The 27,484-nt window shown below is 37.0% G+C and overlaps 2 protein-coding genes across 6 annotated transcripts in view; one reads left to right on the forward strand and one right to left on the reverse strand.

Annotated features, from left to right (window-relative positions):
* The window catches only part of LOC137237258 (protein RUFY3), a 104,942-nt gene that overhangs the window by 41,658 nt on the left and 35,800 nt on the right, over positions 1-27,484 (forward strand). The window lies entirely within an intron of this gene.
* On the reverse strand, positions 8,282-26,754 carry LOC137237257 (uncharacterized). The gene is made up of 4 exons (XM_067760672.1): positions 26,327-26,754; positions 11,167-12,673; positions 8,507-8,916; positions 8,282-8,450 (listed from the first exon to the last, which is right to left on the reverse strand). Exons 1-4 carry the CDS (start codon positions 26,732-26,734, stop codon positions 8,352-8,354), a joined length of 2,424 nt encoding a protein of 807 aa, XP_067616773.1. The 5' UTR covers positions 26,735-26,754; the 3' UTR covers positions 8,282-8,351.

A 27,484-nucleotide genomic window follows, 5' to 3' on the forward strand; every position in this document is an offset into this window, starting at 1 on the left:
GTTACTCGCTGAAACTGCTGGGCGATTTAGTTGCAACTGCTCCATACGACCTTTTAAATCATCGACTTCTGCCTGAAATTGAGCGATTTTTGCATCCTACGCTTCCAGCTTTGCTTCCTGTGCTTCTAACTGCGAAGACATTTGTGCCACGTGCAATGATAAGCGCTCCTCTTGTTCTTCCATCTTGGATGGTATGCGTGTCTCCTGTGCTTCCATATTGGATGTTATACGTGTCTCCTGTGATTCTAGTTGAGATGCCATACTTTCAGTTATACGTGTTTCCTGGGTTTCCATCTTTGTCGATATCTGTGATAACAAAGCTAATATCGCATTATTCTCGCCGCTTGCGACTGGACTCGGACTTCCGTTCTTCTCTTCCATTTTTGTTGTTGTCTCGTCCCCATCAGGATAATAGACATACTCGTCCACATTAATTCCTTCCGACTCCATAGCGTTTCGTAGCCGTGCTTGAAGTTTGATCTTATTGCCGGTTGTATTCAATCCACGGTTCTCCAACTCCTTTTTCAGTTGCTGGATCCTTAATTCACTTAACTTTGCCATGTCCTTGTTGTCCTCTGGAATTTATCCAACAATTCCTCTTCTGATGCCAATTGTAACGAATTTTGGGAAACTCCGCTTATTTTACACCTTCTACTAACGTTCGTATCGCTAAATTGTTGAATAAATAACTCCAATATTCAATAATGCAAAATGGTCTTTATTATACTACTTTGAAAATACTTCACAATAACACTTATACTTCGCAACAAATAGCGTGCTTAAATCAAACTGATTACGGACTACTCAGCTTCTTCTGCTTTTATACGTTCTGCCCTAATGGTTAGATGTTTCTTCTTCTAGAATCCTCTACCTGGTCGCGCATGTATTTGTAATGTGTAACCATATGCGTGTGTATATGTGAGCGAAGTAGTAGCTGATGATTGCATACTTTTGTGAGTATCTCAGATATATGCATGTGAATTTGTAGTTTATAGTCTCTCGCATAGCCACATGCGTGTGTATATGTGAGTGCTACTTCGCTGATGATTGCATACTTTTGTGAGTATCTCTCCGTTGCTTGTATGTGTACACATAATGATTGATTTGTTTATGTTCATACAAGTGACTGCTTAGTATCGACTTAGAGATGATAGTAACGGAAGTCCAAGGAAACTGGTTGTTTCAACAGGGGCGGACCGTAGGGAGATGGGTGTTAGAGGCGTAGGGTCCACCTTACAATTGAAAAGATGGTTAGTGTCATGTGGGGACACATCACATGCAGGACATACATTACGTATGTCGAGGTTGATTCTGGACAAGTAAGAGTTTAACCTGTTACAGTATCCAGAAGGAAGTTGGGCCAGGGTGACTCGTGTTTCCCTTGGTAGTGTGCTTTCTTCTTCTGCAAGGGTGGGATATTGCATATTAATAACGGGGTTCACCGGGCGCGTCCTGACAAAGGCGTTTACATATTCGGTGTGGATTTGGCTAATGGCTCGACGTAGTGCGTTAGGAGATGTTCCCTTAATCCCCGTGGAGGCGGTGCTAAATCAAGCAGTTGTTTGCTAGGATATCCTGGTTTGTGACAATTAAGAAAGAACTGCTTGTTCAGCACTTCGTTGTGCTCTTTAATATTGAGCTCTTTTTTGACCACACTATGTAGATGGTGTTCGGGAGTCATAAGGAGACATCCGGTGGAAGTTCTGATTGCAGCATTTTGACAGTCCTGTAGCCTTTTCCAGTTTGTATTTTTAAGACCAGGTGACCAGACTGGTGACGCGTAGCTCATGAGCGGCCGGCCAATTGCTTTGTACGTGGTTAGCAACGTTTCTTTATCTTTTCCCAATGTGCTGCCGGCAAGCGACTTGAGGATTTTGTTGCGACTTTGTACTTTAGAAACAATCTTCATTATTCCTCAGTTTGCGCTGCTTATTCTCTCAGCTGCCCTGTTCGCCTTTTGCTTCTAGGGTCCAGACCTTACGCGATCAGCCGTCTCGAGCACTTGCTTGTTTATTTCTCGTTTCGGTATCACATAGTTGGTTATTTAGCTATATGCATGTTAATATATGTGTGAGTAATGCAATGGTCACCGTAATTGAAACTGTGGCTGTATTGTTTAGAGTAAAAACTGCGTCATGGTAGTTGTTTGTTGATCAAGGAGCAAAGAGTAAAGATGTATGCAAGCATGTTTGTTAACACACCAAAAACATTTCGCAAATATGCTATAAAAATAGTATTATGTTGATTGTATCTGAAAAAGAATTGTAGCAAAATATATTGATAAAATTGAACAATTAAAAACTTCTGCGCCTTTGTTTGCAAAACATGTTTTTCGAAATGTGCAAATCAACAAGAATTTCTTTCGATCTTGCTACACTGCTTGTTCAGCGACTACTAAACGAAAGAGGCTAACATTCGTGAAATGAGCGTGAATAATTGTTTCACAAGCTGACGGCCACTGGAGTACTGTCATTTTCGTTCTTAGCCAATGACATGCATGAGTAACTATTTCTCTTTCTTCGGTAACCTTATAACAGCTGATTCGACCAACCTTATGGGAATCAATGCAATCGATTATTGGTGCCGCTAAGGTCGTAACCGTATCGTAGCCAACCAATTGGTTTTTGGCAGGCATGCTTAACCAACGAACCGATATCATTTCGTTACGATAATTAACGTTAATAAACGAAACAAAGTCATTTCGTTTCGTTTATTAACGTTAAGAACGTCAAATTAACGAAATGATTTCGTTTCGTTTTCTGCCATATCAAAACGAAATCAAATCGTTTATGTTGATTATTAATTTCAAACTATGCTGGCAAAGCTGATTGATGGCGGAGTTGTTAAAGGTGAAAGTATTAGCCAAGCTGATTGCAACTTTTCTCATGAATTTTGACAGTACGAACATTTCTCAGAGTATTTTTGACATTACCACTAACGAATTACACAAACAAATTACATGGAGTTTGTGTGTGTATGTGCGCTCGTTGTTACCACCTTACAGCTTCACCATGGCTATAGCATTGCCAGCACAATTCAAACATAAAGTATCACGTTTTTGTTAACGTTTTTAACGTTAACGAAAGCTTTTCGTTTCGGTTAAAAACGAGATACAATTTATTTTGATAATTTCTTTATCGATAATATGTCGAAGTGTTTCAACGGAAACGGTGGAAATTTTTTGATAAACGATTAGCTTAACGTTAAGGTGCATCCCTGGTTTTTGGTTTACCGTCGTAACGATAAACAGCTGATTACGTTACAGCGATATGACATACGGCACCAATGACTCCCGCTTTAAAGCGTCAGTTAAGCGGCAATAATCCACCGACGTGTGCCGTACGTACGGACGTTTGTCGAACGAAACGGTAGTTACTCACGAACGTACGTACGAAAAACGTGTCAGCTGACACGACCTATCTTATGAGTGTGCAATGTAAACGAAAACTCACCGACGTGCAACGCCCGTACGTACGTAGCCCGGAACGTAGAAATCAAAACAATTTTGATTTTTTCCGTAAGAACGTGTCAGCTGATCGCTCTCTCACTAGACAGAGTTACCTAGTAAACTTTTGTGCGCTAATTTTTGACCGTTTGCAGTTTCATGCAAAAACACCTAATTAAAGTTTGAAAAATTGAGAAAATAATTCGAAATAATTTCGTAAAAGTGTAGATTATAAATATGTAATCTATTTATATTTATTTAATATTAATTCCAGCCTTTTACAACATCAAAAATGAAATTGGAAAAAGCTGATGTTTCCATAAGCATGCATGCAAAATGGTCAATGGCAACAGTGCTTATCTGTAAACAAAACACAGCCAAATAAGTTATGTACATGTACACAGACGCACACATTGATTCCTACGGGCTTGAGGGTTCGGTGAAACGTGTTTCGTTCGACAAACGTGCGTACGTAAGGCACACGTCGGTGGGTAATTGCCGCTTGACAAATGTCCGTACGTACGGCACACGTCGGTGGGTAACTGCCGCTTGATGAATCACTCGCTTTTAACGTCAATTTCACTCACAGCAACCGAGCGCGTGCTATGGCTTTGATAGCACACTTCGTGTTAAAGTTTAACGTTTCAACATAAACGACATGATTTCGTTTCGATTTTAATAACGGCTTTAACATTTGCAAGTGCTTTAACGGAAGCGATTGAAATTTCTTCAATAACGTGAAACTAACCGTTACGAAGTATCCTTTGTGTAGCTACTTCGCGATTTACGAGTTGTTTTCAAACATTCTGCGCAGCTATGGCAGGTTGTCTGACAAATTTTCTACTTAATATTCCAAAAACAAAATACAATTTTTCAAATTTAGAAAAATTAAAAAATAACAATAATTATCATTAGAAAAAAATTATTGTTCTGGCCTTGAGCTCGAATCGAACCTTGAATCATTCATTTTTAACTAAGTAGTCTTCATTTAAGTCGTGTCTTGCAGGGTTGTTTTCGTTTGATGGGTGCTTGGTATTTGCTATGGGAATTTAATGATGCCTTCTAACTTTCCGACCTAATATGCAATTACGCCCCGATTCTATTTTGGTAACAACATTCTTCACCACGGTAACGAAATCATGTGACAACTTTTCACCCTTTTGGTATTCTACCCGCGAAAGTAACCGGATAATTTTTTACCCACAAAAGTAGGTGGTTACATCGAAATAACCTCACAACAGCTGTTGTTTAGAAAAAGGCAAAACTGAAAAATAAAGAATTGTAAGCCCAAATAAGTAAAGATAATAGTAAAAGAGTGTTGCCTCTTGCTATACATATTTGTTTACATTATGTACTTTCACAGAATAAATTAAAATATACCTATGTAGAAACTTATCATGCATAATATGCATATACACATCGTTCCATTTATTCGTTAACATCGTATCTACAAGTGAGACATTTTCACACCATGTTTTCATTTGGGACCAAAACTCATCGAAAAAAGTACCAAATTTTTGTTTTATTTTATTAGTATAAAATAAAAAATTTTAGGATGTTTCCATATAAAATTTTACTAAACATAGTGAAGACTTTCCCTTAATTCAAGCTGAACAAACAAATGTACATATATGCAACCAAAAATGATACTATATTTTGACATAGGATAAGTTTATGTCTTCCACCAACCAAACGTTGTGAACCTAGTTTTGGTCACAAAGCTCTTGCTTCTGGTATTATGTTGTTGATTGCAATGAAATAAAATGTATAGTGAGTTAGGTTTTAGTAAGAAACGGTTCAAAATTTGCGTTCTGATGTTGCCGAACTATGTACATATGTGGAAAACTCAGTAAATCATAAACGAAACTAGGCAATTTTGTTAGTGCTATTTTTATAGATGCTTGCTTTTTCCCTTAACGTTTAAACTTTATATCAGAGCCTAGATTCAGTAAGTGTGAGTTTTGATCCCAGGTCTCAGGGGTTCTGCTAGCATGTACGGGAATAATTTTATACAAAACATTTGTTCCGAAATCAAATCTCTTTTGCATTTGCTTCCTTCTGTCTTCGAGTTAAAATATTTCTTGTGCCAAGATACTTAGTTTTCAACTACCTTGCGTGGCTTAACACCACAATAGTCCTGGAATTCCTTGAACTCATTGAGCCGGGTGAGAAAGATTTAAATATCAAAGTGCCAAACGAGAAGTAATGCATAGAATTTCTTTGTATAAGTTTTGAATGTGTTAGGCTCACGGCAGAGTGCTCGCTATAAGCTATGATAGACGAGAAGCAATTTTTATTTTCATATATTTTACAAGTGTTGTATAACCGATCGAAATATCTAGCCGTTATTAATATTATTATAAAACAAGAGTTTTTTTGATTAGTCGGTTATTTCATCAACAATTAACTACAATGTGTTTGCCAACACTTTTCTTTTTAATGCCTGGCATAAATTATATCCTAGGTGAAATGTTATTGTTCTGGTACATTTTACTGACTGAGCAATTTTTTATGGTGAGAGTTCCAATGAAGTAAATTCAAAATTATATGGGGGCTAACGAAAGTGTGGCGAATTTGTGGCCAATATTGTGAATTTTTACCTGAGTGAAAAAGAAAGAAAAGTACCAATCGTGGCTACTGCCTAAAAAGGACCAAAATTGAAGAAAAGGGACCAGCGGACCAAATGGGGTTGGAAGGGACCATTTTCGGTCCAAATGGACCAAAGTGGCAACCGTGAAAGCGAAGAAAACTACCTTTCAAATTTCTCCACAGACACTGGTGAGTTTCTAGGTGATGACAGCGTTACCACTTGGGCCAGAATCGCGAATAAAAGAACTGGTAACGATATTCGGTTACATAATGTTCTGGGAACTATTTTACCGGTAACGCTCAGAATCGGGGCGTTAGTCGTTATTTGCCTTTAGGTATTTTTCTAACAAATGCAAATTTGAATATTTAATTTTGCCAACTTTTTGATCTCCTTTTGTTTGGAGATCTATTTTTTAAAATTATACCTTGAAAGTGGTTTTATCATGCATTTCTCCATACAAATTTTAAAAATTCAGGGAGACTTTTCAAAATACTTAAAACATGTATGTATGTTTGACTTAAATTTACAAAACTGCACTATCGGTATTTTTATTTGAAAATTTTTCAAAACTTTTTTGAACTTTTATCAGAGTTTAGAACTTTCTTTTATACTGATGTGAGCTAAGATTTCTGCATAAAAAATTTCGAAGTTCAAACGATATTAGACAAATGTTCAGTTACATGATGAAATAATAAAGGTGATGTCAACAACATAACCTCACTTTTTCGGCAGCTCTATTTGCCAGTATTTACATGTACTACAAAAGTACTAAATTTTTATAGCTAAATTTTTCGTACAAATTTCCTCAAAAAATTAAGTTTTCTGCAAACTTTTGTCTATAATCTTTTGGGGAATACAAAGTTATGTTTATGTCTAAAAAATTCTGGCAGCGGCTTACATACTTATTATATTTCTAAACGTATAGTAAAATCTACTGCGATCGTAGTAGAATTCAAAGGCAGTTAGGTATGATAGACATCCCTATAAAATATGCATGCCGAACTTGTCAGAATAAGGGAAAACGTCAACGGGATGAGCACACCTGAATATTAATTTCATCATGGTTCAGTTATAGCGGTTCATGTTGTTTTCGTGACATTTCTCTCTTAACTTCTGCCTATATTTGAGCTTTAACTTTCGATTTCACTTGAACTTAGACTTCTTTACTTATTATTATTTTTTTTTAAATACCACCTCTCCACCGCTACCTATTTTCGTTCAGATAGAAAAAAAATAAGTTTAAAAATTAAATTCGGGGTTTTGTTAGTATCTCATTGCCCAAGTCTACGGATAATCCGTAGATTGTTAAAATATTTATAGATATCGCTATCATAAATCGATTTATGGTGTATGGTGTACTCGAGAGGCTCGTAGAGCTGCGGAAAACTATTTGGCGTTAACCTACATGTCATGTGAGCTCCACTACAGATATTCAGTTAAACTAGCAGTCAATCAGTTTTAGCACCTGCTTCAAGCAGAGCACAGCTCATGCGTGAATTCTTTGTTCAAACATTCTCAATGTAAACCAGCGGCCCCCATTTAGTTTAATAGTTATTGCCGCTACTTCACACGTATTATTATTCTCTTTCGTCTTTATTCGTATTTAGTTGTCGCTGAACAAGCAGAGTAGCAATATCGGGTAAAGGTATTGTTTATTTGCGCATTTGCGAAAAGATATTCTGCAAACAAACGCTCGTGCACAGAATGTATTAATGGTTTCATGTTAACAATTTATTTTGTTTAAATTTTTCCTTAGACTCAAGCAATAAAGTAGTATTTATATGGCATATTTACCAATTACTTTTTGTATGTTAACAAACATGCGTACATATATCCTACCTCATTGATTTTTCATCAACTACTAAACCACTACCAAGAAGAAGATTTTAGTTTTACTCTCACAGCCAAAGTTTGAATATTGGGGACCCCTGATGTAAACCCATACTACTACAAAAAGGTGCGATTTTTTTTCGAAGCTCTGCTGGCGTTGTACACCTCTGATTTTTATATTCATTGAATAATATATGTACACTTTTCTCATAATAGAGCGTCACTCAAACTAGGAAATGCCACGTAATCATCGCAACCTAGCAAACAAAAACAACTTATATAGAGGAGTTTCCAAGATTTTCGCGATTTGAGAGCTTTACGAGGCATTTGCCAGTTTTCGTGAATTGCTCTAATGCTTTATTTCCACGTGTCTCTAAGGAACAACAAATAAAAAAGGCCAATTAATATAAATTCAAAATAGATATACTTATCAAATTAAATAAATAGATTGACTAAAAAAATATGTTTGTAACAAAATAAATACATTCATGTGTCATACATAGTTTCCCAACTACGTGAGCCCTTCGAACGTTCCCTAGAAACCGAACGTTCCTTGTGCACTTCTTCCTTAGTATCAGTTTCACTCTGCAATACAAATATTTATTATATGATTCATTTAAAAATTATGTACCATCCTATACACTACTCTTCTTATTGTCAATTGGATTAATTGTGCGTTGTATACCCAAACGTTTATTACTATCCGAACTGGACGTTGATGTCGGTTGATCAGCGCCACCACCGATTCGACCAGATTTCTTTGGTGAGTTTGATCTTGATTTTGTTGGCATAGGCTTCTGTTTAGATTTCGTTGGTGACAAAGAAACAATTGTTTTCTTTTTCTTCTCATCTATTGTAACTACTTTCGGTTTGGCTTTTTTTGACTTCTGACGCACTTTACTATCGGGCTCGGACGATGAATAATAATCAAGTGATGTTGTTTCGATAATTGGCGCACTTTCAGATTCCTTAGTGGCGCGTTTAGAACATGGTATACACTTGGCTGCCGGTTGACAAACTAACGATGATGTCGATGTTGATACGCGCCGGTCTGGAAAGATGAAATTTATATATATTAGTAGAGCAGTTGGTTTATAAATTTTTTACTAGGGATGAAACGATACCATGAAATTATCGATAATTGTTCTTGCCTGTAGCATCGAAAAAAAGTATCGATATTTACTATGTATCGGACCGAAAGTATCGATTCTTATTTATATTATCGCGGAGGAGTACTATACACGTCAAAAAATGCCAAAACAGGTATTAAAAGACGTGTTTCGGCCTTGATATCAAAAACAAAGGGGCGGGAATTAAACATTTCCTTCTGTCAAGAGATATTTATGAAAAACAGTGCAAAATTGTAATGTAATTTATTGAACACACATAGGCCGGATTTACACACATAGAGACAGCACCATAATGTCAAACTTTTGGGGGATTTACATTGAACGCTTCGCCTGACAGATGAGTTTAATGTATGTCCGCACGTATATCTTGCTACACAAAGTTTGTGGAATGTAAAACAAAGCTGAGATATTCTTAACTTATGGCGCTGTCAAAGCGTCAAAGCGAAGCAACGCCGCAAGAATTCTAATTAAATCTGAGCTAAACTCGTTGGTCGATTCAAAGCGAATGAAGCGGCAATGCTTGTAGTTGTTGTCTTAAGGCATTGTCAATGTGTCAATGCGAAACAAGCGTTAATGTAAATCATAAAGTTAACAATATCTCAACCTTTGTCTCGAACAACAATTCACCACCGTGGTGTGGTGTGATGGTAGCGTGCTCCGCCTACCAAACCGAATGCCCTGGGTTCACACCCCGGGCAAAGCAACATCAAAATTTTAGAAATAAAGTTTTTCAATTAGAAGAAAATTTTTCTAAGTGGGGTCGCCCCTCGGCGGTGTTCGGCAAGCACTCCGAGTGTATTTCTGCCATTCTGCCAAAAGCTCTCAGTGAAAACTCATCTGCCTCGCAGATGCCGTTCGGAGTCCGCATAAAACAAGTAGGTCCCGTCCCGCCAATTTGTGGGAAAAATTAAAAAAGCAGCACGACGCAAATTGGAAGAGAAGCTCGGCCTAACAATCCATGCACTTTGTGCAGCAAGAGATATTTGCGGTCGTACTACATTGAACTAATCTGTTAGACGAAGCAAAGCAGCAAAGTATTCTATATATGAAAATCTGGTAAAAACATGCATGCAGAAAGTTTTACTGTGGATCTCGTAGCCGGTGTGAGTCAAGCCAGGGTTATTTTTTAAAGCGCGACCGTGGTTTTAATGCGGTTCGGGCCATTTTTTTTAAATACCCATTTACAATTTCGAATAAAAAATAGTGCACCATTTTGTAAATCGTTATCCGCCATTTTTATAGCAGTATAAGACTCCAAAAAATATATCACCCTAGCTGGAATAATTTGCGAAACTAAATATGAAAGCGCTGACAACGGCGAAGGAAGCGAATATAATCTGTGCGAGAGCATATTCACCAGATTTGTGAAAAAATTCCAAGTCTTAGGGCCTTTTTCTTCATAAGTAATAATCGAATTAATAAATTTGTCGATAAATCGTATTTCAGGTCCTTTAAGCCAGCCCAACCTTTCCAGCCCAATCAAAAAACGAGACCGTACTAAATTGCACAATATTTAATGCTAATTTAATACGGGTTAATTAAATTTATTACACTTGTTTTTTAAAAAATATCGAGGGTTGGGCTAGCTTAAGTTGAAGCTCGATTTTAAAAAAAAAAGAAAGTGTAATAAATTTATTTAACCCGTATTAAATTAGCATTAAATATGCTCTAATTAAATACGGTTTCGTTTTTGGATTGGGTATATGGGTTGGGCTGGCTTAAACTTAAACTTAAGCTAGCTCAAGCCTCGATATTTTTAAAAAATCAATTGTAATAAATTTAATTAATTAGCATTAAATATGCTCTAATTAAATACGTTTTCGTTTTTGGATTGGGGATATGGGTTGGGCTGGCTTAAACTTAAACTTAAGTTAGCCCAAGCCTAGATATTTAAAAAAAAACAATTGTAATAAGTTTAATTAACCCGTATTAAATTAGCATTAAATATTGTGCAGTACGGTCTCGTTTTTTGATTGGGCTGGAAAGGTTGGGCTAGCTTAAGGGACCTTCGTATTTCGATACAACTACTTTTTTCCGATGCCTACTTAGTACTCGTTGCAAAAGTATGGACTAAAAATTTTCTTGGTATCGGATCAAAAGTATCGATACCTACTTGTATTTACTAGTATCGTTTCATCCCTACTTTTTACGTTTGTAATTTAATGAACTACGTGGTTGTGTAGCAATGACCGATTTGCTATCAGGTCTAATATTAATCTCTTCATCAGCTGGTTTCTTTCGGCACAACAGCAAATTACACCATCCAGGACATTTACGTTTACGTTTTGGTGGCCTTTGTCTCGATTCGGGCCTTTTACGTTTACGATATCTCATTAGCATAGCGACAAGCAAAATGATCAGCAATATAAGCAATATCACACCAATTATATAACATAAATATTTTAAATAATGTTTTTGTTGTTCTGTTGTTAATTTGAACATGGAACCACCACCCTTACCACCATGTTTACCACCTTTCGGTTTACACTTTGCTTTCGTTGATTTAATATGATTAGTTGCCGGCTGCTTTTGCTGTTGTACTATTTGCGTTGATTTTTGTTGCGCTTTTGATTTATCGCATATTTTTCTACTCTGTAATTGTCTATCTGATATATTATTACTCGTATTGATGATATTGTTTTTGTTATTTTTATTATTAAAATTGTTCATATTGTTATCATTTGAAATTCGTTCAAACCAACGTTTACTATTTATCATCGTTTTCTTTTCTTGCTCATGCATTTTATACTCCAATGCCTTGCGTGCAAGATCCATATCAGAAAATCCATCTTCGCTTCGACTTTCTGCATCTTTGCCCATGGCGTTATTATCAACGCTGAAAACATCCATGCGTCGACGTTCCACAATAGGCGCCGCATGATCATCATCATCATAATTATCGTAATCTAATGCTTTGCGGCCTTTACGCAATTTTTCAACAATTCTTAATACACCACCAAGTCCAGGGTAGAATTCTACATCTGATAGATGCGGTTTTATATATTCATTAATCCAATTTATAAATTTCGAATTAAATGTGTCTTGAGGCACTGATTGTGATTGATAGCAACGTGTAACCGCTGCATAAAAACGCATAATAACATAAGCAGATTTAGGTGATCTCAGATCATAATTACGTCTCTTACGAAATGGTAGCCATATATTGCCTAAATTATTATCAATACAATCAGCTTCTAATTTTGGCATTGCTACCAACATAATATTCTCATCGCCATCATTGGTTGGTAACATTTCAAGACGTGCACAACCAGTTGGTCCGCTGCCACCACTACTACCTCCAGCATTACTAACATCAGCACCGCAGTCCGAGCCCCTAAGCGGTTCCACATGCACGTTATTCATTTCTTCAAGTGAAATTGGCATTTTCCAACCTTTTCCATTTGTATTGAGAAAGGTTTTACATTGTTGATAAAGCTCTACAACACTGCTGACCACTTTGAGACTTGCTTTGCCACCATAATAAGAGTACTTGGCAGCGGGTAAGAAATATGAGTGCAAATAACCTCCAAGCATATCATAATAGGCCCTCTCAAGGAACTTTTTGGTTGATTCAGGCATTCTTTGTATTAATTCATTGCCAGTATAAAAATAATTTAACAACATATTTAACATATCATCGTTTAGCAAACATTTCGGCAGGTCCTTTGGCACAAGATACTGAAAGGAAAGGAAATGAAATATATTTAAAACAAGTAAATGTATCTAAGTTCGGGTGTAACCGAACATTATATACTCAGCGTGAACTTTAATTGTACATTTCATTTCAGATAAATTACTTTTCTACATAACACGTGGCACCGCCCGTTTAAAAAAAAATGTCTCCCCATTTCCTCTTACAGTAAAACTTGATAAGTGAAATATCATTGATTCAAAAATATTTCTTGCTAAGTTATAGCTTATTATTCTAGTCTACGACCCTTTTAAACTTGTTTTATATCTAATTTGCTCTGGTCTTTAACCGATCTCGTCCATTTTCCCTAGACATATTTCCTGCTATAGGGAAAATGTGTGTACCCAATTTTATTATGATGCGTTAATTTTTCTTCGAGTTATGACTCCCGAATCCCTATACAACCTTCACCCCAGTCCTTCCACCGAGAGAGGAGTGGGGAAGAGGAATTAACTGGGGCATGGGACCGGTTAACTTTTTCACGGATGGGTCGAAGCTGGACGGAAAGGTTGGTGGGGGGGGGGGGGGGAGGTCTTTTGTCAAGAGCTAAATGTCAGCAGCAAGTTTAAGTTGGCTGATCACTGCAGTGTATTCCAAGCGGAAGTTGCTGCGATTAAGGATACGGTGGATAGAATGCTATCCAGTGCTACTACGGTTAGGGAATTTAACATCTACTCTGATATTCAAGCGGCTATCAAGGCCTTGAGCTCAACTATAGTGCGATCGAGGGTGGTCGGGGAGTGCCTGACATCGCTTGCGATTGCATCGAACTATTTTACAATTAAGATTATTTGGGTCCCGGGCCATAGTGATATCCCGGGTAACTTCCAAGCGGATCTCTTAGCTCGCATCGGTACAACTGAACCGGTTGAAGATGGCTGTAGTGATTTCGGGATTCCGCTGGCCACCTGTGGATTGCTTCTCCATAGCTGGGTCTCGAGTCAGCTCAGCAAACGTTGGGCGGATACCACGTCTTGCAGGGTAGCAAGATCTTTCTGGCCGAAAGTGGATGGCAGCAGGTCTGATGAAATAATTGGGTTCACTAAGGCTCACCTATCAATGGTCATTGGCGTTTTGACAGGGCACTGTCCCATGGATATCCATGCGGTACGTCTCAATATACTGGAAACTCCATCCTGCTGCAGCTGTATGGAGGATAAAGAGGTGAAATCACCAAATCACTTTATGCTTGATTGCCCAGCTTTTGCCAGAACTAGGCGAAAGTACTTCGGTCGCAACTCACTTGGATCTCCCGAGGATTTATCCAAAGTTGAAATCGGTATCATTGGGAGCTTTATCGTTGCTACTCAACGATTCTCTAAGTAGCTAGATCTAAGTCACCGTTATTTTTGATGTATGTGGTATCACAACGGACCTTCGTGTTGTCCAAGTGAGTTATCCTTATCAGGGCAGCTACCACCTAACCTAACCTAACCTAACCTATGGCTCCCGAAACATAGAAAATTGCGTAGTCATAAAGGGGAGTTACCACGCCCATTTTTTTAAATTGAGGTTTTTCCTATTTATTGTTATAAATCCACTTGGGAAATGAAATACCATTGATATAAAGCTCTTTTTTGCAAAGATATAGCTTATTTTATTCGTCCACGACTCTTTTAAAAATATTTTATATAAAAGTGGGCGTGGTCCTTAACCGATTTCGTAAATTTTTCTTCAAAGCGTTCCTTATAGTAAAGGCAATCTCTCTGCCGAATTTTGTTACGATAGGTTTAACGGTTTTTGATTAGGATTAACAATATTTGTAAAATTGATTTTATCACGAGTGGGCGGTGCCACCCCCATTTTAAAAAAGTTTCCCAAATTTTTATCAAGAGTCTCAATATCAGTCCACATGTCAAATTTCAACATTCTAGGTGTATTATTTACTAAATTATCAGGTTTTTTGTGTTTTCCAAAATTTTATATATATAAAAAGTGGGCGTGGTTATCATCCGATTTCACTCATTTTCAATACCAATCTATTCTGGGTTCAGATAAGCTAGTTTACCAAATTTGGTGAAGATATCTCAATATTTACTCAAGTTACCGTGCTAACGGACGGACGGACGGACATGGCTCAATCAAATTTTTTTTCGATACTGATCGTTTTGATATATGTAAGTCTATATCTATCTCGATTCCTTTATACCTGTACAACCAACCGTTATCCAATAAAAGTTAATATACCTACTCTGTGTGCAAAGCACGCTGAGTATAATAAATAAATGCAAGACGCGATAACCTCCGAAGAGATTTTAGGCCGAGTTCTCTTCCAATTTGCGTCGTGCTCCTTTAATTTTTTATACAAGTTGGCGGGACGGGACCTACATTTTATACGCCGACTCCGAACGGCATCTGCGCTACTGAGAAGCTTTTCATGACAGAAGTATACTCGGAGTGTATGTCAAATCCCTGCTGACGGGGGCCCCATTTGGAAACACTTTTGTCTAATTGAAAAAAAAACAATCTTTGATGTGCCCGGAAGTGGAACCCAGGACCCACCACGGCTGTAGACAAATTAAATTTTGAATATCTTCAGATAATCGATGGGCACTGCATTTGCAGTGTGTAACGTTATGGCAAAACCAAATTTCTTAGGTAAAAAATATTTGCAGAAGCTTTTATTCCTTTATTTTAGACCACGCTGACATACGCCTTAATCTACAATAAATCGTCAATAGATCATCAACGCGTTTGCATATGTTCCTTCTCTGCGAAGTAGATTATTTTCTGTCAAATTTTTACGTTTGCTTTTGATTTTGTGCTTCCAATTAGAGATGAAACTCTAGAGGTGGAACTTTTTGCATGAAAAATCCCGCATCTCTAAAGCTTGTTCATAATTACCGATTATCAAGGGAAAAATTTACATGGGAAATCTAGTTATTATGTAATTAACGATTAGGAGTTAAGTTTAAAATCAAGGTGAATCTATACAAGGTGATGCCAAAGCGAATTCCATGGTGGAATCACCAGGTGAAGTAAATAAACAAAGACAGAAGATGTACGCTATCTGAAACGGTAGGAATGTATTTTCAACGGTGAGAATAGGGTAAAATTTTTACCCGCTTTGAAAAAATAGTAGCAGAAAAATTAATACCTTGCTACGAAAACCATTACAGTATCTGTTTTGTTCAGCATATCAGTGTCACCTAGCGCCAAAAAAATATACACTTAAGACTTTTTAGAAAATTCGAGAAAATTCCGGGAATTTTCATGCAAATTTTTAGCTTTCAGTAAGAATTTTTAGAATTTATCTCTCAGATGAGGTTTTGCATGAACGTTTGCAATCAAAGAGAGATTTTTTGAAATACATACATATGTACTACATACATACAATGTTGCCCTTCTGTCGCTTTGCGGAGATTTCATCCTTTTTGGAACATTTTGCTCCTTTGAAAACTATTTCAAATATATTTAGAATTATTTTGGGGCTCAATATTTTACTCTGTCATAAACATCAAAATTAAAAATGCACTTGATTATTTTAAGAATTATCTATAGAAATATGATTCAGAAATTATATCCTTTCGAATTTATAAGAAATCCATAACTTAAAAACAAAGGTGCGTATTCAAAGTCGAAATATAGTTACCTATACTTCAAATTTGGTCACAGCTTTTTTGACACATTGTCCATGGCACATTATTTTAAAAAGCCTACCTACATAACATTGATTGTGAATATGACCATAGTTTTTTGGGTATTTTAATGTAGAGAAGGATTTTTATTAGTCCTTTTAAATTGATTTGCAGCTTACAGATGTTAAAAATTTCAATTAAAAGGTGCATTGGTAAGAGCTTGATTTTAACGGATCAGTTCAATGTATAATTTTGGTGCGGTCTTGCTACACAAAGTTTGTGGCACGCTTCTGTGTGGAAGTGTAGCATAAAAGTAAAATCCCTATTGATCGCTTTTTGAAAATTCTCAACGACAATACTGTTCACAGCAGATTCGAAGAACGGTACTTTTGACATAGCGGCTACGGTTACCACTTCGATCCATTTATAAAAACTGGTGCTTTTTGTTTAGGTTTGGTCTGATGGCCACTTTTCCTCCAGTCTGGTTCTTTTTACGGAAGCGAGAGCAAAAGTGATAAAAAAAAATAGATTTACTTGCGCCACTAAAATATATACTTAAACCAAGACCGATTAACAAAATTATAGATTTTTCTCCAAGATATCACATTGCAATGCATATTCAGGCGGCTTTTCGGCCGAAGTGTCAGCCGATATCAAAACTATGAAATAAAAGATTTATTTTTATGTGTGTATATCTTTTTTCATAGTAGGGCAATAGGATCACTTAACACACGTTCTCAGATTTTTTTAGCACCAAGAAATAATTATCACAGCATTTCAAGACGGAGTCAGACATTGCTAAATTGACAAATAAACGACTGAATAAGCAGGCCTGAACCGTGATAAAAAATAATAAAAAAATAAATAAAAACAAATATATACTTGGCGCGATTTATCTCAGAAAATATTTAGGCTGAGCTTCTCTTCAAGTTTGCATCTTGCCCCTTTTTAGTTTTTCCCACAAATATACGGGGCGGGGCTTTAATTTTTTATGCCGACTCCGAACGGCACCTGGAAGGCAGATGAAGTTTCACTGAGAAGGTTTTTAATGGCAGAAACTGTTCGGAGTGTTTTCCAAACCACTGTCGAGGACGACCCCGCTTAGAAATTCTTTTTTGTAATTGATGAACTTCTTAAATTTGATGTTGCTTTTGCGCGGGTCTTAAACCCAGCACCCTCGGTGTGGTAGGCGGAGTACGCTAGCACTATACCACGACGCCGCCAGAGTCTTGAACCAGCAAAAGCAATAAGTTAAGCTTAAATTCCGTTTAAATAATTATAAGATGAAAATAATAACTGTTCACTTTGTTTTGGGAAAACCCTCAATTTTTATTAATCTTGATGAGAAAGTTTATGTTTCATGAAAAATTTACGCTTATTGTGAACTTAGGGTTCCTGTTGGAAAGGATATCTTATTATTCAGTTTTTTCGGGTCGTGTATTGAAAGCTCTTATACAGGTTTTGCAACATTAGAAATGTGTCAATTAGACTAATTCACGACTATTTTTATTAGTTATCTTAGCTGAAAAATACTAAAAGTTTATCCACATTAAGGAACTCTCCACATTGTTCATAAAGTACGAGCCCTCAACTTTCACAGAATTTATGCTGCATTAACCGAATTTCGGACCGGAAGATGATAGGTTCCATCAACTACTAAGAGCTGCCCAAAGAACTATAGGTTGACTTAATTTTACATATTTTTTATCTTTATGTTGAATTATGTATAGTATAAGTCAGAGCGTGTCAAAAATAATGGAGATTTCCTGGCGTGAATATATTACTGCTGCCAAATAGTAACACATTAACGCGATGTGGGGACTGAAATTCGCGAAGGCCTATATAAATAATTTTCTTGTGACATTTTAAAAATATTGGTCCTTCTTTGGTTTTTTCAAAAGGAATTTTTGTCCAGAAAAAAGATGTGGTGTGGCAACCGTGATCATGAAATAGTGACGAAGGCTGCCAAATTTCAGCGAAAAGTACGCAATCTTTCTTCACATACCAGAATGGTACATTTTTATACCTTTCATGAAGATGAAATGGTATATTAACTTTGGTCCGATGTTTGTAACGTTGAGAAACATAGAAGATAGACTCACCATTAAGTATACCGAAGTGATCAGGGCGACGAACTGAGTTGTTATAGCCATGTCCGTCTGTCCGTCCGTCTGCCCGTACGTCTGTCTGTTTGAACGCAAACTAGTCCCTCAAATTTTGAGATATCTCAATGAAATTTGGCACAAGGATGTATTTTTGTATTATATTAGACATTTGTCGGATCCAGTACGATCGGACCACTATAACATATATCTCCCATACAACCGATCGTTCAGATAAGACGATTTTGGTCATTCCTGCCGCAATTTAGAAAGTAAAAACGTGAAACTCGGTGATCGGAAATATATATAGTATATATCCCATACAACCGATCGTTCAGATAGAAAGATTTTTGGCAATTTCTCCCTTAATTTCCAATATAAAAACGTTAAACTTGGTGATATTTATTCTAACATATCATAGAAGATTTCTTGAAAAAATCATTTCGATCGGAGCTATATATAATATATATCCCATACAACCGACCGTTCAGATAGAAAGATTTTTAGCAATTTCTCCCTTAATTTCCAATATAAAAACGTTAAACTTGGTGATATTTATTCTAATATATCATAGAAGATTTCATGAAAAAATCATTTCGATCGGAGATATATATAATATATATCCCATACAACCGATCGTTTAGATAGAAAGATTTTTAGCAATTTCTCCCTTAATTTCCAATGTAAAAACGTTAAACTTGGTGGTGTTTATTCTAATATATCATAGAAGATTTCATGAAAAAATCATTTCGATCGGAGCTATATATAATATATATCCCATACAACCGATCGTTCAGATAGAAAGATTTTTAGCCATTTCTCCCTTAATTTCCAATATAAAAACGTTAAACTTGGTGATATTTATTCTAATATATCATAGAAGATTTCCTGAAAAATAATTTCGATCGGAGCTATATATAATATATATCCCATACAACCGATCGTTCAGATAAGGGGGTTTTTGCCATTTATTATTTTATATTTATCTTAAAAATCGTTTAGGTATGTACATCTCCTCACTGCATATTTCCTATCTTACACATCCGATTATTTGGAGATTACGAACGGGATAAGATTATTGTTCAGCCCCATTCATGAAAGGTATGAAGTCTTCGGCACAGCCGAAGACAGTCCCGTCCTTACTTGTTTCTGCTGATTTTACCCACAGCGAAACAAATGGAAATTGGAAATTAATATATAGCTAAACTATTCATTTCATAAAATATTTCAACCGAAGTATTATAAATTGTAGATCTTGGGAGCGGGCGATTAGGACGATCTTATAGATTATACATACATACATACATAAAATATAAAAATTTTAAAATTCTATATGTAATTAAAACAAGCTTTTATAATTTTCATAAGTTCTAGATCAGAGCGGGGGGAGAGCTATACTAACTTTGCATAATTTTTTGAAAAAATTAACAATGAATTTAAATAAAATGACCCAAGTCGAACATGTTTTGAAACTGTCCTTAAGTTGTTAAAAAGCAAGTTACCCGAAAAAGTGCCAATTTTTTCAAATATTCTATATTCCGATTGGTTAAAATAATAAGCGAAATCAGTGCTGAAAAATCCCTTAGTAGGTTGCAGAAGTTTAAATACTCCTTTGAAATGATTCCCACCTCATACTTTTGTTGAAGATATATGTACGTATGAGAAGGGTTTGAAAAATCACTTGGGCTTACATTCAAACATCTTTTGTTTATTTGCGAAACTTTAAAATAACGTCTGAAATGTTAATTTTGATTTTCACACTTCATCATTCAACACCCAAGTCTCCCGGAGGGAATCACATTGATTCTAGCCTATCAACCAAGTATAAATATCACCTACACGTTACGGCTTCTGTTACATATGTGAATACGTAGACACATATATTTACCAGGTGAGGCTTTGTCCTTCGCAAGAACACTCAAAGTGGTGAAGCAAAAGCTTTCTCAAGACAGCCGAACAAATGACCGGGTGTGCTACTACCCTAACTTAGCGGATAGTCAAACTAGTCTGAAAACTGAAGCTACCCGGTTATTCATAATTAATTCGTGTATCTAATCTTCCAACTTAAAATCGGTCGACTTTCATTCTAAAATATCGTTTTGGTTTAACGTAGACTATTGAAATCAATGTATCGAACAAACGTCTGTAAAATTTTGTCTACATTTAAAAAAAATTCTACAGGGTCCTTGTAAAATTTAAATTACGTAGGATTATACTATTTTCACTTATAAGTTACGCAATAATATCCACTTGGACTGCTTATGATTTCGAGGGCGGCGACCTGGGCCTTATAATTACTCCCTAATGTTTTGAGGTGTTTCTCTGGTAGTGCTCGGCAGCATAGCGCGACAAAAAAAAATCTGTTAGAAAGTCTTCGGAGCTACACCTAGAGCTTCTAGGAAGGTGACGTCGACGAAGGTGTGAGTTCCAAGTCGCAGTCTTATAGCTTCTGTGCTGGCATGTGGTGTGAGGGCCAGGAGGCGTGATACCAACTGATGGTGGGCAGGGTTGCTGCTGCTCACACATCGGGAACTATAGTTCTTAGAACAGCCGAAAAAATTAGAGGCGCCCTTTGGCGCGATCAGCGATAGGCCAGCGTTGATGCTAATCGTTAAAACTATGCCACGAGAGTCCTGAGTATTAAAAAACCATTAATAGCAATCGTAAGCCGCCATTGTGCGTGACCAGCAAAGAGCCACAAATGATTTAAAGAAATCGTGTCGACAACGAGTATTAGGAGTTAGCCCAGAACAGCTCCTTCGGTGAAACTACGCTTTGTACGAGACATACAGACAAAAGTGTGACCATTTTAAGACTTCATTTTTTTTCGGCAGATGCAGCCGTACCAGTCCCTTATACCGGGATTAGGTTCGAAGCCTCCCTGGAGTAAGTGAACGAAGGACAGTCCCTCCGCAAAGAGCTACTGCTGAAATCTGTTATCTGTTTGACGATCCGCGAGATTTTGAGGAAAAATCCCCGGATCTTTCTGAAATGGCCAAAACGTTGATCTCCTTAAATACACACAAACAAAACCTTTTCTAAATATAATTTTTTTTTAATTAGAAAAATCAAGCTTTTTAAACTAAGAACACCGGCGTATGCCGTTTCGCCGCCACCGCTGGAAAACTGGATGAAAATAGCTTTTAACTGCCGGAATTAAGGTTATAATCACTCATAGCACAACATGTACAAATGTGTTAGAGTGTAAGCAGTTCTTGGAAAGAATCGGGTAAAGGAGAAATATACATATATGTATATTGGGTCCCTGGGCGTATGAGAATGGATGGAAATAAGAAGTAATCGGCCAAGCAGGAAAGGCGTGGAACCAAGCTCGTCTTGAAGATCATGTGCAGGTCTTACAACCGTATATTAACAAAGTTAATCTTGTCACGGCCACCGTGGTGTGATGGTAGCGTGCTCCGCCTATCACACCGTATGCCCTGGGTTCAACTCCCGGGCAAAGCAACATCAAAATATTAGAAATAAGATTTTTCAATTAGAAGAAAATTTTTCTAAGCGGGGTCGCCCCTCGCCAGTGTCTGGCAAGCGCTCCGATTGTATTTCTGCCATGAAAAGCTCTCAGTGAAAACTCATCTGCCTTGCAGATGCCGTTCGGAGTCGGCATAAAACATGTAGGTCCCGTCCGGCCAATTTGTAGGGAAAAATCAAGAGGAGCACGACGCAAATTGGAAGAGAAGCTCGGCCTTAGATCTCTTCGGAGGTTATCGCGCCTTACATTTATTTTTTTTTTTTTAATCTTGTCAATATTGTCTCAAGCTTCACCCTGCCATCAACCAAAGACTCCAGCTGTTAGGAGAAATGGCACAACTATCAGATCTAGAATTAGCAAGTAGCATAGCTCGTAGAAAGCTTCTTGTATTTGACGAGAGGACGGAGATATTTTATAACATACATAGGTCCTGGTTTAGGATAGGCTTTTCAGTTTGGTCGTTGAGCAACACTATGTACTCATTCAGTCTACGTGAAATCCTCACGGACCAGCCAGCTCAACATAACCTAACCTAGCCTATATTTTTGATCTATTTCAATAAAGGAATAATTTTATTTGACCGATTTTAGTCGATTTTTTGTTTGCCAATAATTTAAGTCTAGAAAAATTATGGCTGCCTCGATTGGTCGGTTGGGCGTTCATCTTGTCTTACCCAAATGGTGTATAATGGTAGATAAGCATTTTTATTAAACAAAATGTTCACTTAAGCTTTACAAAGGGTTAGATATTTACTTATGGACGATTGGGCTTCCACTGCTAGATGTGTTTTTTTTAAATTTATATAACGCGCGATCTATCCGACCAAATTTGCAATAGCGCCATTAAACTGCGTACATACACTGCGTATCACGTAAATAGCACACTCGTTTGCTTTTATTCTTATTTGCTTATCTATCAATATTCTAAACGTTGTTGAGCTTGTTGTTGTTTTATTTTCATCAAATTGTTATTGTTTTATTTCGTCAAATTTGGTTTGCTGGAAAATGTCATTATTTGTTTTTGTTGCTTTGATTTAAATTTGTTCTGAAATGCAGTGCATTTTTTGTTTTACTTGAATAGCACATTGCAGTTTTAGTTTGATGTACAAGTGAACAGATTGGCCGCGAAGTAAAAAAATTATCTAATATATAAAATTCTTCTGTCACGGTTTTAGAGGCTTAACTCCTCCGAAACGGCTGAACCGATTCTCATGAAATTTTGTGAGCATATTGGGTAGGTCTGAGAATCGGCCAACGTCTACCTTTTTTTCGCTACGTGCCTAGGGTCTTGAGATCAAAACGTGGACCCGGGTACCCCTAGAATGTGTTTATACAATATGGATATCATATGAAAGCTGGTGATGAGTGCTAGAGCACAGGATAATTTTCATACCCCTGGGTGACTAGGGTTTCGAGATATAGGCCAAAACGTAAACCCGGGTACCCCTAGAATGTGTTTATACAATATGGATATCACATGAATGCTGTTGATGAGTGCTATAGTACAGGATAATTTTCATACAACTGGGAAGCTAGGGTCTCGAGATATAGCCCAAAACGTGGACCCGGGTACCCCTAGAATGTGTTTATACAATATGGATATCAAATGAAAACTGTTGATGAGTGCTATAGTACAGGATAATTTTCATACAACTGGGAGGCTCGGGTCTCGAGATATAGCCCAAAACGTGGGCCCGGGTACCCCTAGAATGTGTTTATACAATATGTATATCAAATAAAAGCTGTTGATGAGTGCTATAGTACAGGATAATTTTCATACAACTGGGAGGCTAGGGTCTCGAGATATAGCGCAAAACGTGGACCCGGGTACCTCTAGAATGTGTTTATACAATATGGATATCAAATGAAAACTGTTGATGTGTGCTATAGTACAGGATAATTTTCACTCAATTGGGAGGCTAGGGTCTCGAGATATAGCCCAAAACGTGGAAAAGGGTACCCCTAGAATGTGTTTATACAACATGGATACCAGATGAAAGCTGTTGATGAGTGCTATAGCACAGGATAATTTTCATACAACTGAGAGGCTATGGTCTCGAGATATAGCCCAAAACGTGGACCCGGATACACCTAGAATTTGTTTTTACATTATGGGTATCAAATTGAAGCTGTTGATGTGTGCTATAATACAGAGTAAGTTTTACACCGCTGGGTGACTAAGGTCTCGAGATATAGGCCAAAACATGGACCCTGATACCCCTATAATGTGTGTGTATTATGGATATCAAATGAAAGCTGTTGCTGAGAGCTCTAATGTTCATTGTGATATTCGATTTAATCGCATCAACCTGGCAAAACTGATAAATATGCATGCGAAGCCGAAATAAAGACAAGAATTAATAATACCAACATACCTATTTACATACGGCCTATTCGATTTGCCTGAAATTTCGTATATAAATTTGCCTATATTAGTATTTACTAGAATTAGTATTTACTAGAATTTTTTTCGGGTAGTATACCAGAGACGGACTGGGACTGGGATTAGGACTAGGACTGGGACTGAGACTGAGACTCGGAGTGGGACTGGGACTGAGACTTGGAATGGGACTGGAATAAAATACATACCACCCTCTGGGACTGGCAATAAGAGATGAAGAAGAAGGAGACAACTTGAGAGAAGAGAAAAGAGAGGAGACTGAGCAAGAGATAGAATGAGACGAAGATGGAGATGAAGCGAAAAAGAAGGAGGGAGGAGTGAATAAAAAGACTAGGAAAAAGTGTGGAGGGGTGGGGTAGAGTTAGACGGAAAAAGCTTATTAAAATGTATGCAGATAGGACAAATTTAGGGCAGAACAACGTCTGCCGGGTCTGCTAGTTATTTTATATGTTTCAAACCAATTGATTTTATTTACCATAACAATGGGTCGCGGTAAAGCTTTAACCAACTAAGAGCAAATAAAAATCAAAACATTTAGAGATTGTGGGCTTTCTGTGACTGAAATATCCAAAAAAAAATTGCTGAAAGCAGAAAGGGAATATCTGTGGCAATTTGACAAAATAACCTATTTCGAGTTAGGTAACGGCGATAAATTGAACTATAACTCAAAAACTACCCACAACTCATCACTGTGTCTTTCTATATTTTGTAGCAGCCATTTGGCGCTACGGTTATGAATAAATAATATTGGGGGATTTGGTACGGATTTCTGTTAAAGGCCAAAATTTAACTTAAATCCTAAATAGGTTGTTTTGTCATATTGCCACAGATATCTAATTTTATTCAAAATGAGACGAACTATGGAAAAAACATGAAAGGCCGTGTGTGTGGTGTGCTGTCTGATGCAGATAAGAGGGCTATTTTGAGAGAAGCTTCAAATTCGCATGATTCTGTGGACAAAATTAGGGCTAAAGTAGGTGTCCATGCTAGCAAGACCACTGTATGGCGTGTTATTTCAGGAGCAAATCACCTAAAACGACTAAAATTAAAAAAAAACATCACTTAACTCTGCACGGAAAGAAATGAGGTTGAAATTTTGCCGAGATACATGGCATGGAGCAACGAGTGGAAGCGAGTTGTATTTTCTGATGAGAGAAAGTTTAATTTGGAGGGCCCTGATGGCTACAATTATTATTTTCACGATTTGAGGGAGACTCACCAGTTGGATCGATTACACAGTCGAGTCCGCGGAGTTATGGTATGGGGTGCGATTTCCTATTATGGCACCTGTGAGCTCCAGTTTTTAAGTTCCAATATGAACGGTAAAACATATCAGGGTGTTGTCGAAAAGGCCTTTCCATCTTTTGAAAATCTTTTTGATTCATTGCCGTGAACTTTCCGGCATGACAACGCCCCAATACATACTGCCCGTTTGGTCAAATCGTGGATAGAGTCCAAAAATGTCGCAGTTTTGAATTGGCCACCATACTCGCCGGACCTGAATATAATAGAGAATGTTTGGGGATGGCTGTCCAGAAAAGTTTACGAGTCTGGAAAACAATTTTCAACAAAAGCCGCACTTATTGAGGCCATTCAACGAGCGTGGACTTCAATTTCTCTCAATTATTTGAAAAGTTTGTACGACTCAATGCCTAATAGGATATACGAGGTTATCCTGAACAAGGGAGGCTCAACCCATTATTAGAAACCATAGATAAATTTTAAGTTTCTTCCAATCCACATTTATTAAAAAATGTGCTATTCTAGTGAAACAGAATTTGTTCATTTTTTGAGTATTTTTATTTTTTAAGTTGTATTTAAGAAATCGTTTAATTTATCGAAATGTTTTTTTTATTTTTTATTAAAAGCTATAAATAGCAATATAATTTTTTATTTCCTACAAGATATATTGGGGGAGTGGGTGGGGGAATTTCAATGTGTACGGTGTGCTATTCAAGTGAAACGCAGTGTATTAAGCGACGCGACATATAGCGGCAGTGGCGCGACTTTTGCCTATTTGATAACGTTGTGAGCCGCTAAGTGTGTCTTTGGCCATAAATTATTTCTTACCTCAAAGTCTCTACGTGCTGATAATAAATTCAAATCTTCTGGCGAAAAACATTTCTTACGCGTACTATCAAACAAATTTGAGCCAACAAAATCTTCTAATTCCAAATCAGTTGTTTCCTCATCAGCAATTTTACGAGAAAACTGTAATTTTCTTGGGGGATATTCTTCATTGTCCGCTAATGTCATTGCATTTAGTTTGCATGTATTATCATCACTAATTCCGCCTTGATCATGGAGCACATGAAAATTCATAATCCCTTGATTGTATTCGGAATTGAGATCGGCCGCCAGCTTTAAACCATTTGCAAATTGACTAGGTTGCTCTACAGTTCTCAAATCAAAATCATATACTGGACAACCGCCTGGGCAAAGCAATGTCAGCAGCACTAAAGATATACATATTTTCATTTTTTAATGCCAACACTTTTTCAAAATATATTTTTTTTAATTTAGCATTATTTGATCCTGTCAACTGGCAAATGCTAGAGAAGCGTAGCTATTATGATCAATCATTTCGTTTCAAGCATTTAAGTTTTCGAGTTTCATTAAGTTTTTTTCTGTAGTTATATTTTCGCAATTAAATTTTTAGATTTGTAAGCAACTTTTAAGTGGACGAGAGTATTAATGTGTCAACGCTTGGACAATGAAATCCGAACTTGACTCATAGGCCCGACACAAAGGATTTTTAATAGCTGTGTTTTCGTACCTCTATAGACGTTTACGCTTAAACTTTATATGGACTGCTAAACGTCAAACTTTAAATACGCCTCTGAAATTGTTGCGCATAAAATTTGTACTACTAAATTTCAATACGCATTATACTCAAATGCAACTGAAATATGTGTCTATGTTTCACCTCTACACTAATTCTATGTATCACTTCTGAAAATGGTGTGTGCCCACTATTCATCGCAACCGATTCAGCTATAGGTTATACACAGCCATACAACAGAGGTTTGTGTCTCCGCTTTTCGGTACAACATGCTGTGTAGCTATTTGCCGCTAGATGGGTCTCCTAAGCATTATCTAAGCGAGGATAAAAAAACACGGCTAATGTAGCTTCGTACTATGATAGCTCAGTAGATTGCATCACCAGCGCCATCTGACATGCAAAAGATTCCATCTTTCATATTTTGACGCATAAGAACAAGAATTTGA

Source organism: Eurosta solidaginis, chromosome 1, assembly GCF_040869045.1.
Source record: "Eurosta solidaginis isolate ZX-2024a chromosome 1, ASM4086904v1, whole genome shotgun sequence".
NCBI classification, from domain to species: domain Eukaryota; kingdom Metazoa; phylum Arthropoda; class Insecta; order Diptera; family Tephritidae; genus Eurosta; species Eurosta solidaginis.